This window comes from Sarcophilus harrisii, chromosome 4 (assembly GCF_902635505.1).
Source record: "Sarcophilus harrisii chromosome 4, mSarHar1.11, whole genome shotgun sequence".
NCBI lineage: Eukaryota > Metazoa > Chordata > Mammalia > Dasyuromorphia > Dasyuridae > Sarcophilus > Sarcophilus harrisii.
In genome coordinates, this window is record NC_045429.1 from 279,754,266 (window position 1) to 279,768,191 (window position 13,926).

The 13,926-nt window shown below is 39.6% G+C and overlaps 1 protein-coding gene across 2 annotated transcripts in view; it reads left to right on the forward strand.

Annotated features, from left to right (window-relative positions):
* The first annotated feature begins 2,378 nt into the window (after nucleotides 1–2,378).
* Nucleotides 2,379–13,926, forward strand: part of STK38 (serine/threonine kinase 38) — a 37,810-nt gene continuing 26,262 nt past the window's right edge. The window contains exons 1-2 of one of the 2 annotated variants that reach the window (XM_031964974.1): nucleotides 2,379–2,653; nucleotides 9,592–9,727. In XM_031964974.1, coding sequence (XP_031820834.1) covers nucleotides 9,597–9,727 — 131 coding nt within the window. In that variant the 5' untranslated portion in view covers nucleotides 2,379–2,653; nucleotides 9,592–9,596. The remainder of the gene's footprint in view (nucleotides 2,654–9,591; nucleotides 9,728–13,926) is intronic. The other variant, XM_031964973.1, reaches the window with a different exon arrangement.

Genomic DNA, 13,926 nt, shown 5'->3' on the forward strand with positions numbered 1-13,926 from the left:
TCACATAGCTAGTAAGTGTTTGAGATAAGATTTGCATTCAGAAAGTTGAGTTTTCCTGACCACAGGCCAGGCACTACAGTAAACAGAACAATCACATACCTACAATCAAAAGTGAATGTTGCAAAATTACAAAAACTAAGCATGGCTCAGAAGAAAATGAAAAGATATCTCCATCCTACTCCTTTGTAGAGACTTATTCAGCGCTGGGGGCAACATGGATCCTGTTTTGATGCTACAACTAAAGGGCTTATTACTTTAAACATAAGTGTCTGTAGGCAAAAAAAAAAAAAAAAAAAAAAAAAGATTAAGTGACTTCCCCAACATTACCCAACTAGTATGGGGTAGAGATGGGACTAAAACCCCTGGCTTCTTGATTCTCAGGTCAGCTGTTCATCTACTAGGCCCCGCTGTCCCTCACATTACAGAGCAAAGAAGGATATCTTTCCTATGTGAGGTTGGGCCAGAGACAGGAAGACCTAAGTTCAATCTTGACTCAGATACTTGTTAGCTGTATAATCTTAAACAAATCATTTGTTTGTCTCAGTTTCCTCAACTGCAAACAGGGATATTAATAGCACCTAAGTCCCAGAGTTGTTGTGAAGATCAAATGAGATACTATTTGTAAAGTACTTAGCCGAGTAGTTTGCACATAATTTCTTTTTTTTTTTTTTTTTTAATAGCCTTTTATTTACAGGATATATACATGGGTAACTTTACAGCATTAACAATTGCCAAACCTCTTGTTCCAATTTTTCACCTCTTACCCCCCCCCACCCCCTCCCCTAGATGGCAGGATGACCAGTAGATGTTAAATATATTAAAATATAACTTAGATACACAATAAGTATACATGACCAAAACATTATTTTGCTGTACAAAAAGAATCCGACTCTGAATTATTGTACAATTAGCTTGTGAAGGAAATCAAAAATGCAGGTGATTGCACATAATTTCTATATGTTATCAATTAAGTTATGCCCCTTTCCTTTGACACTTTGGTACCATCACTAGGTACAGAGCCTGATCACAATTCTTGGCCGTTGCAATAGCCTTTTGTTGGTCTTTCTGCCTCAAGTCTTCCTTTTGTATGCTCTCCTTTAGAAGGTAGACTCCACGAGGGGAGGGTCTGCCTTTTTGTATTTATTTATATTCTTAGCCCAAAGCCCAGCACCATGTGACCTTGATTTTGTGGCTCCGTCCTGGCTCGCTCTTTATGACCCCAAGGACCAAGCATACCAAGCTTTTTTTATCTCCCACTAGCTCTCAAGCTAGAACTTCTCTCTCTAAGTTCACGGTTCATGTTACTCATCTTCTGCCATTACTTCCCTCCTCGTTTTGCCTTCAATCTTTCCCAACATCAGGCTCTTTTTAAACGAGTCCCGCCTTCTTATTTTGCGGCATTTCTTAGGTCGCTTCAGTCATACTGGACTTTCCTGACAACGTTCGGCGTTTTTCTTGGCAGAGAAACTGTAACGGTTTTGCCATGTCCTTCTCCGGCTCATTTTACAGATGAGGAAACTAAATAAATCGTTCCCTTTCTCCTTCGTCCCGCGCCGGTCAGGCGTCTCAATCACCGAATTAGTTTTTCTAATGAGCAGGTCTGGCCGTCGCTCCCCCCATCCCAATTCAATATACTTCAGTAGTTCCCTGTCCGTCACCTCCAGGATCAAATGGAAAACACGTCTATCCTTCATAACCCGGCTCCTTGCTGCCTTTCCCCTCTTCCGCTAACCACTCTCTCTCCCACGCAGCGGCGCTGGCCGGCTGGCTCCGACCCCTCACACGGCTGTCCCCCTGCCCGGAAGGCGACCGCTCCTCACCCCGCCAGCAAAGGCTCCCCCTGCAGGCGCCTTCCCGCGCGACCATTGCCAGCGCACCCTCCCTATGTTTCCGGTACACAGTTGTTTACATCACGCCTCTCCGCGGGAACGAGACTCCCCAGCGGGCAGGAGCGACGTTTGCGCTTCCCTTTCAGCCCTCACAAGTTTAACCCCTCGCGAAGAGCCCGGGAGGCGCTTTAATAGATGCTCGCCCCGAAGGGCGGGGCCGGGAATCGGAACCAAGTTTCCTGTTTGCTAACAAGCGCCTTTCCGCCGCGGAGAGCTGCCGGGGAGCGCTTCAGGAAGGAGGGAACTCGTTACATTCACGGATACAAGCGCGGCTCAGTCCGACCCCAAGCGCTACAAAAACAGGGGAAGAGGGGGGCCCAAGGTTACTGCCACGTGCAGATGTGCCGCCGAAGCCGCAGCCTCTTCCAGGAACGTTCCACCCCCCCCCCCCCCCCGCCCGCGGCGGGAAGAGGAGCTCGCGGAGGCGGGGCCGCGCATGCGCACCCCGTCCTCGGGCCCCTCCGCCCTCTACCCCTCTCACCTCCGTCTGTTCTCCGAGCCTGAAGCGCCGCCGCCGCCCCCGGGGAGGGAGTCTTGGACCTTCTCCGCCGCCGTCTTTTTCCGGCAGTTAGAGGCGCTTCCTGTTGTCCTCGCCTTCCCCAATAGCCTCTTTTCTCCTTCTGCGGAGGACCTCCCCGAACGGCCGACGAGAGGCTCCTCCCCTCTTCCGGCAGGCTGGCAGCCGCCGGGGGTCTCGGCCTGACAACGAAGCCAGCTGGGAGGCACCGACGCCGGGGCTCGATCCTGCGGCCCGGCGGTCTCTGGTGAGCGGCTTCTCTTTGTCACCCCGCCTCGCGTCCCAGACCTCCGCTTCTGCAAGCCCCGAGCCCTCCTCCTCCGGCTCCGTCCCTTTTCGAGTCCGCCTCACCCTCCCCTCTCCCAGTCCTGCTCTCTTCCCTCCGTCTTCTGGTCCCCTTTGAAGCCACCTCTGCCCCTCCGTTCCAGACCCACCTTCAGCTTCCCTCTCTCCCAGCCCGGCTCTCTCCCACTCCCTTCTTTGTCCCTTCCAAGCCGGCCCCTACCTTCCTCTCGTCCCGTCCCTGCTCCCTCCCTCACCCTGGCTGCCCCTTTCCTAACCTCCCCAGTTCTGCGCCCTCCCTCTCCCCCCTGTCCTCGGTGTCCCCTCCCAAACCTGCCCTTGCCCTCCGCTTCTTTCAGTCCTGCCCCTTCTCTCCCCGCTCCCCTCCATCCGCAGCCTCTCCTCTCCCTCAGCCCTGCGCCTTCCTTCTTCAGCGCTTCCCCTCCTTCCACCTGCCGCCAGAGTTTCGCCCTCAGCTCCTTGCTCCCGCCCTCCTCACCGTCCGCGTCTGGGTCCTGCTCTAGCTTGTGTTCCCTCCTCCTCCCCCCAATCCCCCCTCTGCTACTTCCCTGGCCTCCCCTTTCAAGCTCTCTCTGCCTGACTTCTCCCCCTTCGCTGCCCTGCCCCGCCCCAAACCTCTGCCTTCCCTCACCCACACTTACCACCTCCCCCACAGGTAACTCCCACTCCCCGCTTTCCCTTCTCCCAGTCCTTGTCCAACTCTCCCCAAAACGCTTCCTAAGGTTCGTCCCCTCCTCCTAGGCATGCCTATTCCTCCACCCTCCCGATCCCAGAAGCGTACCCGTTCCCAGAATTTCTCCTGCCTACCCAGTTACCCCCCAACCGCTGCTCCCCGCTCTGAGGGAAGAACACTTCTATAAAATCTTCCGTTCCTCCTCTTCTCCAGTCCCACCTCCCACTAGTTCTCCAAGTCTGTATCTTCTATTTATCCCCTCCTAAAAATACTACCGCTTCCTAGGCACCCCTTCCTCTCACCTTTCATGCACACCTTCCTTCTTATCCTGAGCTTTTCATTTAGAATCTCCCCTCCCAATCTTCCTCTCTGAACAACCCCATAATTCCTTTTGAATTCTCCTTTCCCTCTGTCTAATCTCTGTATCTGATAAGCTCTTGCGCTCTCTCCTCATTGCCCCGTCCCTGACCCTTCTGTTCCCCTGCAAACCCTCCAACTGCTTCCTCTTCCAATGCCTTCCTTGCAGAATAACTTCTTTGTTGTCCCTTCAACAACCGAAGGCCTAGTCCCTAACCCATCTGTGAAATCCCCTGTATGCTATTCCCCTTATTCTCCAAATCCTCATTTATTCTGTATTCCTCCCTCCAACTCCTCCATACCTTTGAATCCTTTGGAAGGGAGTAAATACCCTGTTCTTTTTTTCTCTGTTCTCTCCATATTTTAAGCTAATCTGTGTCTCTATTTCCGAGTCTTCTTATAGTACCTTTAATCCCCTTCCCTTTTCCAGGTTGAATGGAAAAGGAATGTTTCAAACTTTCTTCCTCCCTCCCAAGCCTTGGTACTTTTCAGACTGCCTATTTCTTCCTAAATATCCTGTTAATTTTTAGAATACCAGAGTTTTGATTAAGAGGATAAGGGAAGGTAGGAATGGCTGTGATGAAATAATACAGTAAGGAACAATGTTTTACAGCTATAAAGATAATAGTTGATTTTGTTAAAAAGATAAAGAAAATAGAATAACAGTCGATCATTATTAAGTTTTTAACGTACATTATTGTAAACAACTCTTAGGTAAAAGGTACAGGTATAATTTCCATTTTTTAGATGTGGTGATAGGCACAGAAAGGTTTTTGCACAGATTTCGAGCAGAAAAGGATCTTAAAGATCATGTAATCCAATTCTCATATTTTACAGATGAAGAAAATGAGGCTTGGAGAGATTAGATGACCTGCCTAAAGTCACACAGGTAGTAAGTGGCAGAAGCTGATTTGAATTTAGATCTTCTGACTACACTCAGTGTTTCTGCCACTCTACCAGCTACTCAGTGCCAGACCTGGGATTTGAATCTCTGAACAGAGGAGAGAATACAGATAAAATATTGAGCGAAGGTGGAGTAGTAGAAAGTGTATAGAAAAGGTAGTCCCTACCCCCAGTAAGGAATGAAACTCAAAGGATTTTTAAAAGCTAAAAACAAGGAAGGGGAGAAGGGCATCCACTTTTCATGTGATTCAGAGGGCAGTCTTGTAGATTGGGATTGCAATTTCTCAAAATTGTTTGTTTTAATTTCTCTGTTTACATGCTACTTTTTCCATGTGTATTTAAGCATTTTGAGAACAGGGACTCTTTTATCTTTGGATCTCCATCTCTCAGCAAAGTATCTAGCACATAGAGTAGAAACTTTAAAAATGGTCCTCCTGTGAATGAAAGAGAAACCCTTCTTGTTCAGAATATAAAGACAGAGAAGGTAACATTGGGATGAAGAAAATGCTCAATCTTCCTTGTTTGTTATTGTATCACTCCCAGAGAAGGATGGGTTAAAGGAACAGTCACTTACACTCTGAATCAATCTAATCTATATAGGAAAAAAAAATTCCCTAAATCTAAAAAAAAATACATAAACTTAAATCAGCTAGGTAATAGCTTACTTTTTACTTGTGTGACTGAGCAAGGATTCTGTCCTCTGGTTCTTTATAGCTACTAGCTCTCTTCCCCATTATCTTTATATACACACACAAGCATCTTAACATAAGAGAACCAGAAATCAACAAGAATTTTTGAGTGCTTTTGTGTAGGAGCCACTGTTTATCAGAAGAGAATAAGTATACACATATAAAACATTTAAGTGACAAGTTAACTTGATGAATAATTCTTTGTATATGTAATATTGGCCTCAAATGCAAAATAGTAATCTAAGTGAGACATTTTCAAAATTTCAGTGGAACTATATATGGGTACTCTAATCATCAATACAGATCCTACCCATCCTTTCTCATTAAGTGTTGGCTATGTTGTACCACATATCCCACCAATATGCTGGTTTAAAGGATTCATAATATAAAATAGGTACCAGTGTAACTTTGGATTGTCTATTATTCCTCACATTCGGTACATGACTGACCTTTCTTCTTTCTCACCAAATCTCTTTTATATTACTTACCTCTCTCCTTTTGCATAATTTGTTGGTAATATTAAGCTTATTTACCTGGCTATTAAAAATAATAGCTAATATACAGCACTTTAAGTTTTCAAAGCATTTATTATCTCACATTATCTCACACAATAACCTATGTTGTTAGTCCCTTTTTTTTATAGATATTGAAATTGAGGCTCAGGTCAATCAATTTAACTATGATATTGATAAAAATCTGAGACAGATTAAGACTTTTGCTGACTTCCAGTATAGCACTCTTTCTACTCTACCATACAAAGCTTCTTATAAATCACAGGGTTAGACAAGATGTTGCTAGGAAAAATGTTTAGAGTAAGTTTAATATAATGACCATCTCTGCTAACATGACAGTGCTAACCAACTTGATTTTTAGAGCTGACCTCTTTTAGGGTTTGGGGTTTTTCCTTCATTATTTTCCTTATAGTTTCATCTAAATGTTCAGAATGGAAACATTTGGATTTGTCTGTATCAGTGATTATCAAGTTTGTTGAAGTTGTTACCAATTGTTAGTTGTTTTCCTCTAGAAGGAAAAACCATATTGAAAATCCTCCCCCCATCTCAAATGCCTGACTTTTTTCCAAAAGAAAGAGAAAATGTTCAAGAAATACCCTCCTCCCCTCAAAAAACACTGATTTTTTTTTTCAAAAAAAAATTGTATAAAGATTTCTTAAGAAATCTGAATTTGGGGGCAGCACTTCCTAGCTATGTGAACCTGGGCAAGTCACTTAACTCCAATTGCCGCATTTAAAAAAAAAAAAAAAAACAGAATAAGAAATTTGAATTTTAATTGAAAAAACAAAGCCCCTTAGTGGATCCAGGAGCTTTAGAAAGCTTTAGACAGACAACTTCCTTTGATGCACATTGTCACCCTTCCAAGTTATCTAATCCTATGTCATTCCCTCCCCTCCCCCCCCACCCATCTTTCTATAAATCCTCCACCAAAGTACCAGCAGCCTTTCTCTGATTCTCATAATATTTTATGGATACAAATGCAGTTGTATCAGGTACTTCTTGCTATGTGACCAATCTACCTTCTTTTTGGTCTCAGAGGACCTCGGTAATGCTTTTTAAAAAGGCTGCTTCTCCTGAACAGATCATTACATGTTAGCCTTCTTACATCCACTTTTTGTTTTCTTCCAAGTCAGTTGCAATGTGATTCTTACAGTATTGCATAATTCCCAACTAGGTAAGATAAGTGTTTATGTTCCAATGTTAATGACAAAAAGATGAGTTTTTGAGAAAGGGACAGCTTGGGATAGATGAGAGTGCTATATATTTTCCCAGGTATGGTGTAGCCCTAGCTATTTTTCCTATTCAAATCCTATCAGACTTCTTGTTTACTCTTAGTCTTTCAGATCTATGATCTTGATGGATTGCTTTTCAAAACTGCACATTATAATGTTGGCAATATAAGGCTTTAATCTGCCTTATTATTCCCATATGAATGACAAGACTAATTTCTTTTGAACAACCATGGCTTTAAAGACAAATTAATTAAAAAAAATAATTTATTTTGAGATAACCAAAGAAAAGTTGTTGGGGGTTTTAAAATCTAGGCTAAGAATCACTCATATAGACCATGCTATGTTTTGTTTATTCCTGTTTAAACTGTAGTAGTTTCTCAAGCTATTTTCAAAATAAAATTTTACTGTTACATTCTTACCACTTAATTGTTAATTTTTTGGTTTCTCTTTTCCTTCTCAGTGATCCTTATCTCCTGTCGCACTAGAGATATTCTGCCTAGCCTGGGGAAACCTAGAACAGAAAAGGTCAAGGGCTACCAAAGACCTGCAAGTTGGAACATGAGGAAATTTTAAATGAAAACATTTAGTCCATAAAAGCAAGAGGAAATGCATTGGCATAAAAATCAGAGCAGTTTTCTTGGTTTTGGGGGAGTCAAGGTGGGGATAGGAAATAGTTACTCACTGAATATGTGAATTGATACAGAGCAATAGTATCTTTTTACTAGATGATTAGGATTGAGCTTAAACGATGTTACTATTGTAGAAAGAGGAAGTTTAAAGAAAGGTCAAAGGGAGTGAAAATGTAGCCTTTAAAACTGGAAGAAGCCTGTGTTTGAAAGTTGGAAACTATATTATTAGAAGATTCATTGTGCTTAGAAAAGTTTGACTTTTTTCCTTATATAACCTCCTGCTGGCTTAAAATATATAGAAAATAATATTGAGGAGCTGATGTTTCAAAAGCACTGAATCTGCCACTTACTGACTTAATGACCTTGGACAAGTCACTTTTTCTCTGGGCTTTAGTTTCCTCCTCTGAAATATGGGGGAAGAAGGGGAGTTGGGTTTCCAGCTCTAAATGATGTGAGCCTATAGCAGTTTTTTTCTTGAAATCAATATTTTACTGCTTTTATTTTCCTTTTTGTCTAGACCCTTACGCATATGTTGAAGAGTATCATCTTTGTTCTTTAACTCTGATCTCTGAAGTAATGGGGAAAATCTGGCCTGACAGTAAAATGATACTATTTAGTTTTGTGATTTTTCTTTCATTTGTTAAAACAAATAAAGGCACATAGGGCCTAAAATTTTAATCACATTCTCTGACAGGAGAGTCCCTACACAGAGGTACAATTAAATGCAATTCTCACTTCTGAATTATAAAAAAAGAGAGACAAAGGACTGAGTTAAAATTTTCCTCAAAAATGTAGTTTTACATGTGGTTTTCATTGTGGGTGGAGAGGGCATAAGAGTGACAAATAAGGAACCACACCCAAGCTTCACAAACCAAGCAGAGGTTTCTAAATTCTTTCTGGTAGTGTAGATCTCTGAAAAACATTAGAACTTACTTCCCTTCTGTAAAAATGTAAGTTGGTATGTTATGATGAATTAAATCTATAGTATTTTGGAGCCTGTATGTATTGCTTATCTTGGCACATTAGAGCCTGGGTTTTGAATCTTTTTCCTTTTATGAAATTAACCTTTGTTCATTGCCTGTGTTTCAAAAAATTGGTGAACTTTACCATTTTATTTTATAGTTATAACAAATACATGTTCATGCTTGACTTTTTAGATTTTAAATCTTAATCTAAAAAAGCAAATTATCTTTAAAAAAACAACCAAAAGGTTGGAGGCAGAAGGGAATCTAGTAAGCTTTCCATTAAATCGTCCCTTGATTTGTCTATTAGTCTCTCTTGGTTTTCACTTTTTCGCCTTTATGTTGGAGTGAAAGGAGGCTGATTTAGAGGAAGCTTGGGGGAGGGGGAAGGAGTAAAGTGCTAGAGATGGGAAAGGTTGAACTCTTTTAGCCATCTGGCAAAGAATAAGAACACTGGTTGGCAAAACTGTCTGGAAAAAATATGGCTTTCATTTTAGAAGAAAAATATCCCTGATTTTTTGCTTCTGAAAGCTAGACATTTTTTCTGCAAAATTATGGTAAGAAGTGTGATGTTGTGGAGATGGGAGTAGATGGAAAGCTAGGTATTTTGTGGCCCCAACTGCCACTGAGAAGCTGTAGAACCCTGCCTGATTCACTTTGTTCTTCCAGACTTCCTTATCAGTAAAATGAAAAGTTTGATCCTGGTTGTCTATGAAGATTTCTTTGAGTTCTGAAGTTTTATGAATCTTTTTATGTGTATTGCAGATTCTGGGATAGATAGCTAGCATCCCTCATTGTCTATGATAATTGAATTTGTATATAAACTTAACTCTGGAAGTTGGAAGGATTCTTATCTTATGGTTATTTTCATAGTAAGAAATGGCAAAATTAATTGAATAACCAACATCTCCATTTTTCTTTCCAGCAGCCATGGCAATGACAGGCTCAACACCTTGTTCATCCATGAGTAATCATACAAAGGAACGTGTTACTATGACAAAAGTGACTTTGGAGAATTTTTACAGCAACCTTATTGCACAACATGAGGAACGGGAGATGAGGTAAAAATATTTATTTGAAGATATATGTTGTAAGCACAAAATGAAATTTTCATAGTAAAAACCCATTATAATCATCATTTGTAGACCTAACTAATAGCAATGAGATGTCTCTTTACAACAAAAAGGTTTTCACACCTTAGCCTTTGATTTAAATTAATCATTGAGTAAACATTGTAATACAGCTGAGCAATTGGAACAGTTTCTTAGAGTTCACTAGTAAAATTGTGTGTGTGTGTGTGTGTGTGTGTACGCCTGTTTATACATAGGTAAAGATGATGTAAATTGAAAATGAAAAAGCATGAACATTTGAGAATGAGGTGGGCTAGGAATTTAAGAAAGTTTTACAGAAAAGCTGAATCTTAAAGGTAATAATTTTGAGAGGTGGATATAAGGAAGAAGTACATGAAGAAGTACATCTTGCATTGGCAAATGGACTGAAGCTGCAAATAAAATGTTAAGTTTGAGGAATAGCTAGTAGTCTAGCTTGACTGGGATATAGGTGCTATATAAACTAAGATGTAAGGGTTACACAGTGGTTTTAAAGTTATTGAAGAATTTGTATTTTATCATCAAGCATTAAGGAGTCCCTGAAGATTTTGGAGTAGGACAGTGACCTAGTCAGATAAGTGCCTTAGAAATTGAAATCATTTTGGCAACTATATATGGAGGATGGGTTGGAAAAGAAAGAGGTTGGAAGCAGGAAAACCAATTAAGTGCCCAATAGAGTAGTCCAGGTAAGAGGTGATAAAGGCTAGATTTAGGAAAGAAGTTTTGTGAATTCATAGAAGGGGATAGATGTGTAAAATGCTCTGGAGGTGGAATTGATGAGACTTAGCAACTAATTGGATAATGGGGAGTTGGATGGAAAAATCTAGATGGCTGATAATGTTCTTATTTAGTGTTGTTTTCTTCTTATACCATGATCTTGGCTTTAGTGCAAAGTTAGCCTGTCCAGCACTTTTCAGAAGTGCTTAATAGTACCATTTGTGATAAGAGCAAAATTCCATCATTTTGGTTACATATAACAAGGCTAGTTCTATGTTTTAACCACTTATTTTTACAAATTAAGTTAAATTCATTTTGTTACATTTTAAGTTTTAAACTGTCTCCCTTTCTACCTTGCATTAAAGAAGGCCATTATGCATACTTTTATTTATACTTTCTCTGCAAGTAGATAACATCTTCCTTCATAGTTCATAGTTCTCTTTTAGTTATATTTAGAATAACTTGTTTATTCATATTATTCTTTGAATGATATTGCTCTTCCCATGTACAGCTTTGTCTTCTGCTCATTTCACTTTTCATTATTTCATGAAGTTTTTCAATGTTTTCCTAAAATCAGTCTCTCATCATGTCTTACAACACAGTAGTATTCCATCACAATTATATACCACAGCTTGTTTAACCATTCAGTTTCCATTTCTTTGCCACTGCAAAGAGAGCTGCTCTAAATATTTTAGAACATGTAGGTTCTTTTTCTTTTCCCTTGATCATTTTGGGAAACAGATGTACTTATTGACTTATCCATCAAATGTGTAAATTTGTTTACAACTTGTGTGCAGAGCATGATACTTTTAAAGCCTGGAGAAGAGAAATTTAGATGTTTTCATTTTAACTTCATGGAACTTATAGTCTAGTAGTGGAGATTATATATAAGAAGAGCCCATAGAAACAATCCTTGGTTTACCTAGTTGTCCTTGAAGCTTTATAAGGAATACTATTTTATTTTATTTTATTTTCTGCTGAGACAATTGGAGTTAAGTGACTTGCCTAGGATAACAATTAGAAAGCGTTAAGTATCTACGTTCAGATTTGAACTGGGGTCCTCCTGACTTCAGGGCTGGTGCTCTATCCACTGCGCCACCTAGCTGCCTCAGGAATACTATTTTAAACAGATTTGTTCTTGATCTTAGTGTCTTTCTATAATGAAAGAACCTGATTACTTTGACAGAAGTCCTCCCCTAATGCCTTAATGTAGCATGACAATGTGACTTTGGTAACTAGAGGACTTATATATCTTAGCATAAATTCTAGAATGTCTTACCAAAATGGAAAGGAAATTTTTGAGGATGTTGGTTCAGTGACAAACCGTTTTGTCCTCAGAGGACCAGCCTAGATAAGTTCAGAGACAGAGGTGATCACAGTTCTCATGCAGACCATTCATAAACATGTTTTTGGCATAAATGAGATCTGTACTAATGAACAGGAGAACCCACACCATCTCTGAAGTACCAAAGAAGTAATTCTGAAAAATTCACTGTCAGACCAGTTTTATACTGAATGAACATGGGTGAATGAAGCATTTGCTAAGTGCTTAGAAGATGCAAAGCATTATGTTAAAGGTTGGAAATACAAATTAAAAAGCTAGACAGTTCCTACTCTCAAGATAGTTACATTCTAACAGGGAAGACAACACATGGATGGTTTCAGCTTCAAGTCAGATGGAAGAGTCCTATGGTCCTTAGGGGGTAACATCAAAGCAGATGGTGGTGTTTCTTTGTCATTTCCATTTAGAAAATCATTATTTTCTGATGCAGAACTTCTTGCTGGTGATAACTTTTCCTCAAACATAGGTAGCCATCAGTAATATGCTCTAAAAATTAGATTGTGTGTGTATATAATTATATGTAAATATAAATATGTGTGTGTACACATATATAGACATATAGATACTTACACATGTATATATGTAATTTAACTTTAAAATATATCAGTTTGTTTAATAGAATGCATAATTTTTAATAGAGAAAAGAAAAACTAATATAGTTTATACAGTTCTTTTTTTTTTTTTGCTACCAAGAAATGTAAGTTTTTAAATTCCCCTCATCTCCTAAATCATCTACTAAAAAAGAAAAAAAAAACATGCAAAAAGATATTCAAGAATTAGGAAAAGAAAGTGGGAAGTTAGGAAACAGAGATGCTATGAGTATCTAATATTCACTTGCCAGAGAGGAAAGGTATCTACTGTATTGGATCTGCTGATCTTATAGATTGAGAATGCAGTTTCTAGAACTATTGATTTTATTTTGCTTTTAAGCTTTTTTATTGATAGCTTTTCTCCTTATATTACCTTTATTCTAAGAATGAAAGAAAAAAAGAAAGAAGCAGTTCAGAAAGACTAACCAATGTGTCAGCTGTCATGTAGGGTTCCACACCTAATCTTCAACTCTTCAGGGCCAAACTTAATCTTCATGGTTATAGTGTTCAGTTTTGATTTTTGTTGTTAATTTCCCTTTACATTCTTGGAGTCATTGTATATAGTGTTTTCTTGACTTTACTGATTTTACTTTGCCTCAATACATTTAAGTCTTCCCCATGTTTCTTTATAATAAATGTGTTCATTTTAATTAAATCTTGTGTTGACTGATACTGCTATTATCTACATGGTGTTTTCTATCAAAGAATGTAAGCTCCTTGTGGTCACCAAAGTCTAGTATAATGCTTAGCACATAGAGAGTATTTAATTAATAAATGAATTAAATTACCTCAAAACCTATGCAGGTCAATATTATGGCAGTTGATTTTTTTTTTTTTTTAATAACTTTTTATTGACAGAATCCATGCCAGGGTAATTTTTTACAACATTATCCCTTACACTCACTTCTGTTCCGACTTTTCCCCTCCCCCCCTCCATCCCCTCCCCCAGATGGCAAGCAGTCCTATACATGTTAAATAGGTTACAGTACATCCTAGATATAATGTATGTGTGCAGAACCGAACAGTTCTCTTGTTATACAGGGAGAATTGGATTCAGAAGGTATAAATAACCCGGGAAGAAAAACAAAAATGCAAACAGTTTACATTCCTTTCCCAGTGTTCTTTCTTTGGGTGTAGCTGCTTCTGTCCATCCTTGATCAATTGAAACTGAGTTAGATCTCTTTGTCAAAGAAATCCACTTCCATCAGAATTGATCCTCATATAGTATTGTTGTTGAAGTGTATAATGATCTCCTGGTTCTGCTCATTTCAGTTAGCATCAGTTCATGTAAGTCTCATGGCAGTTGATTTTAATTCACTTATGTATGAACTAATTAATATCAACCTGGAGATTACAAATGAACTTGGCTACAGATTTCCAAAATAAAGATATGAAATCACATGAAATCTCTTCTTATGCATCATGGGAACACCTTAACTTCAAATTCTGGGAGTGGTGCCAAACTGTCACCTTTTGACCCCCAAGTGACTGGGTTCTGATGC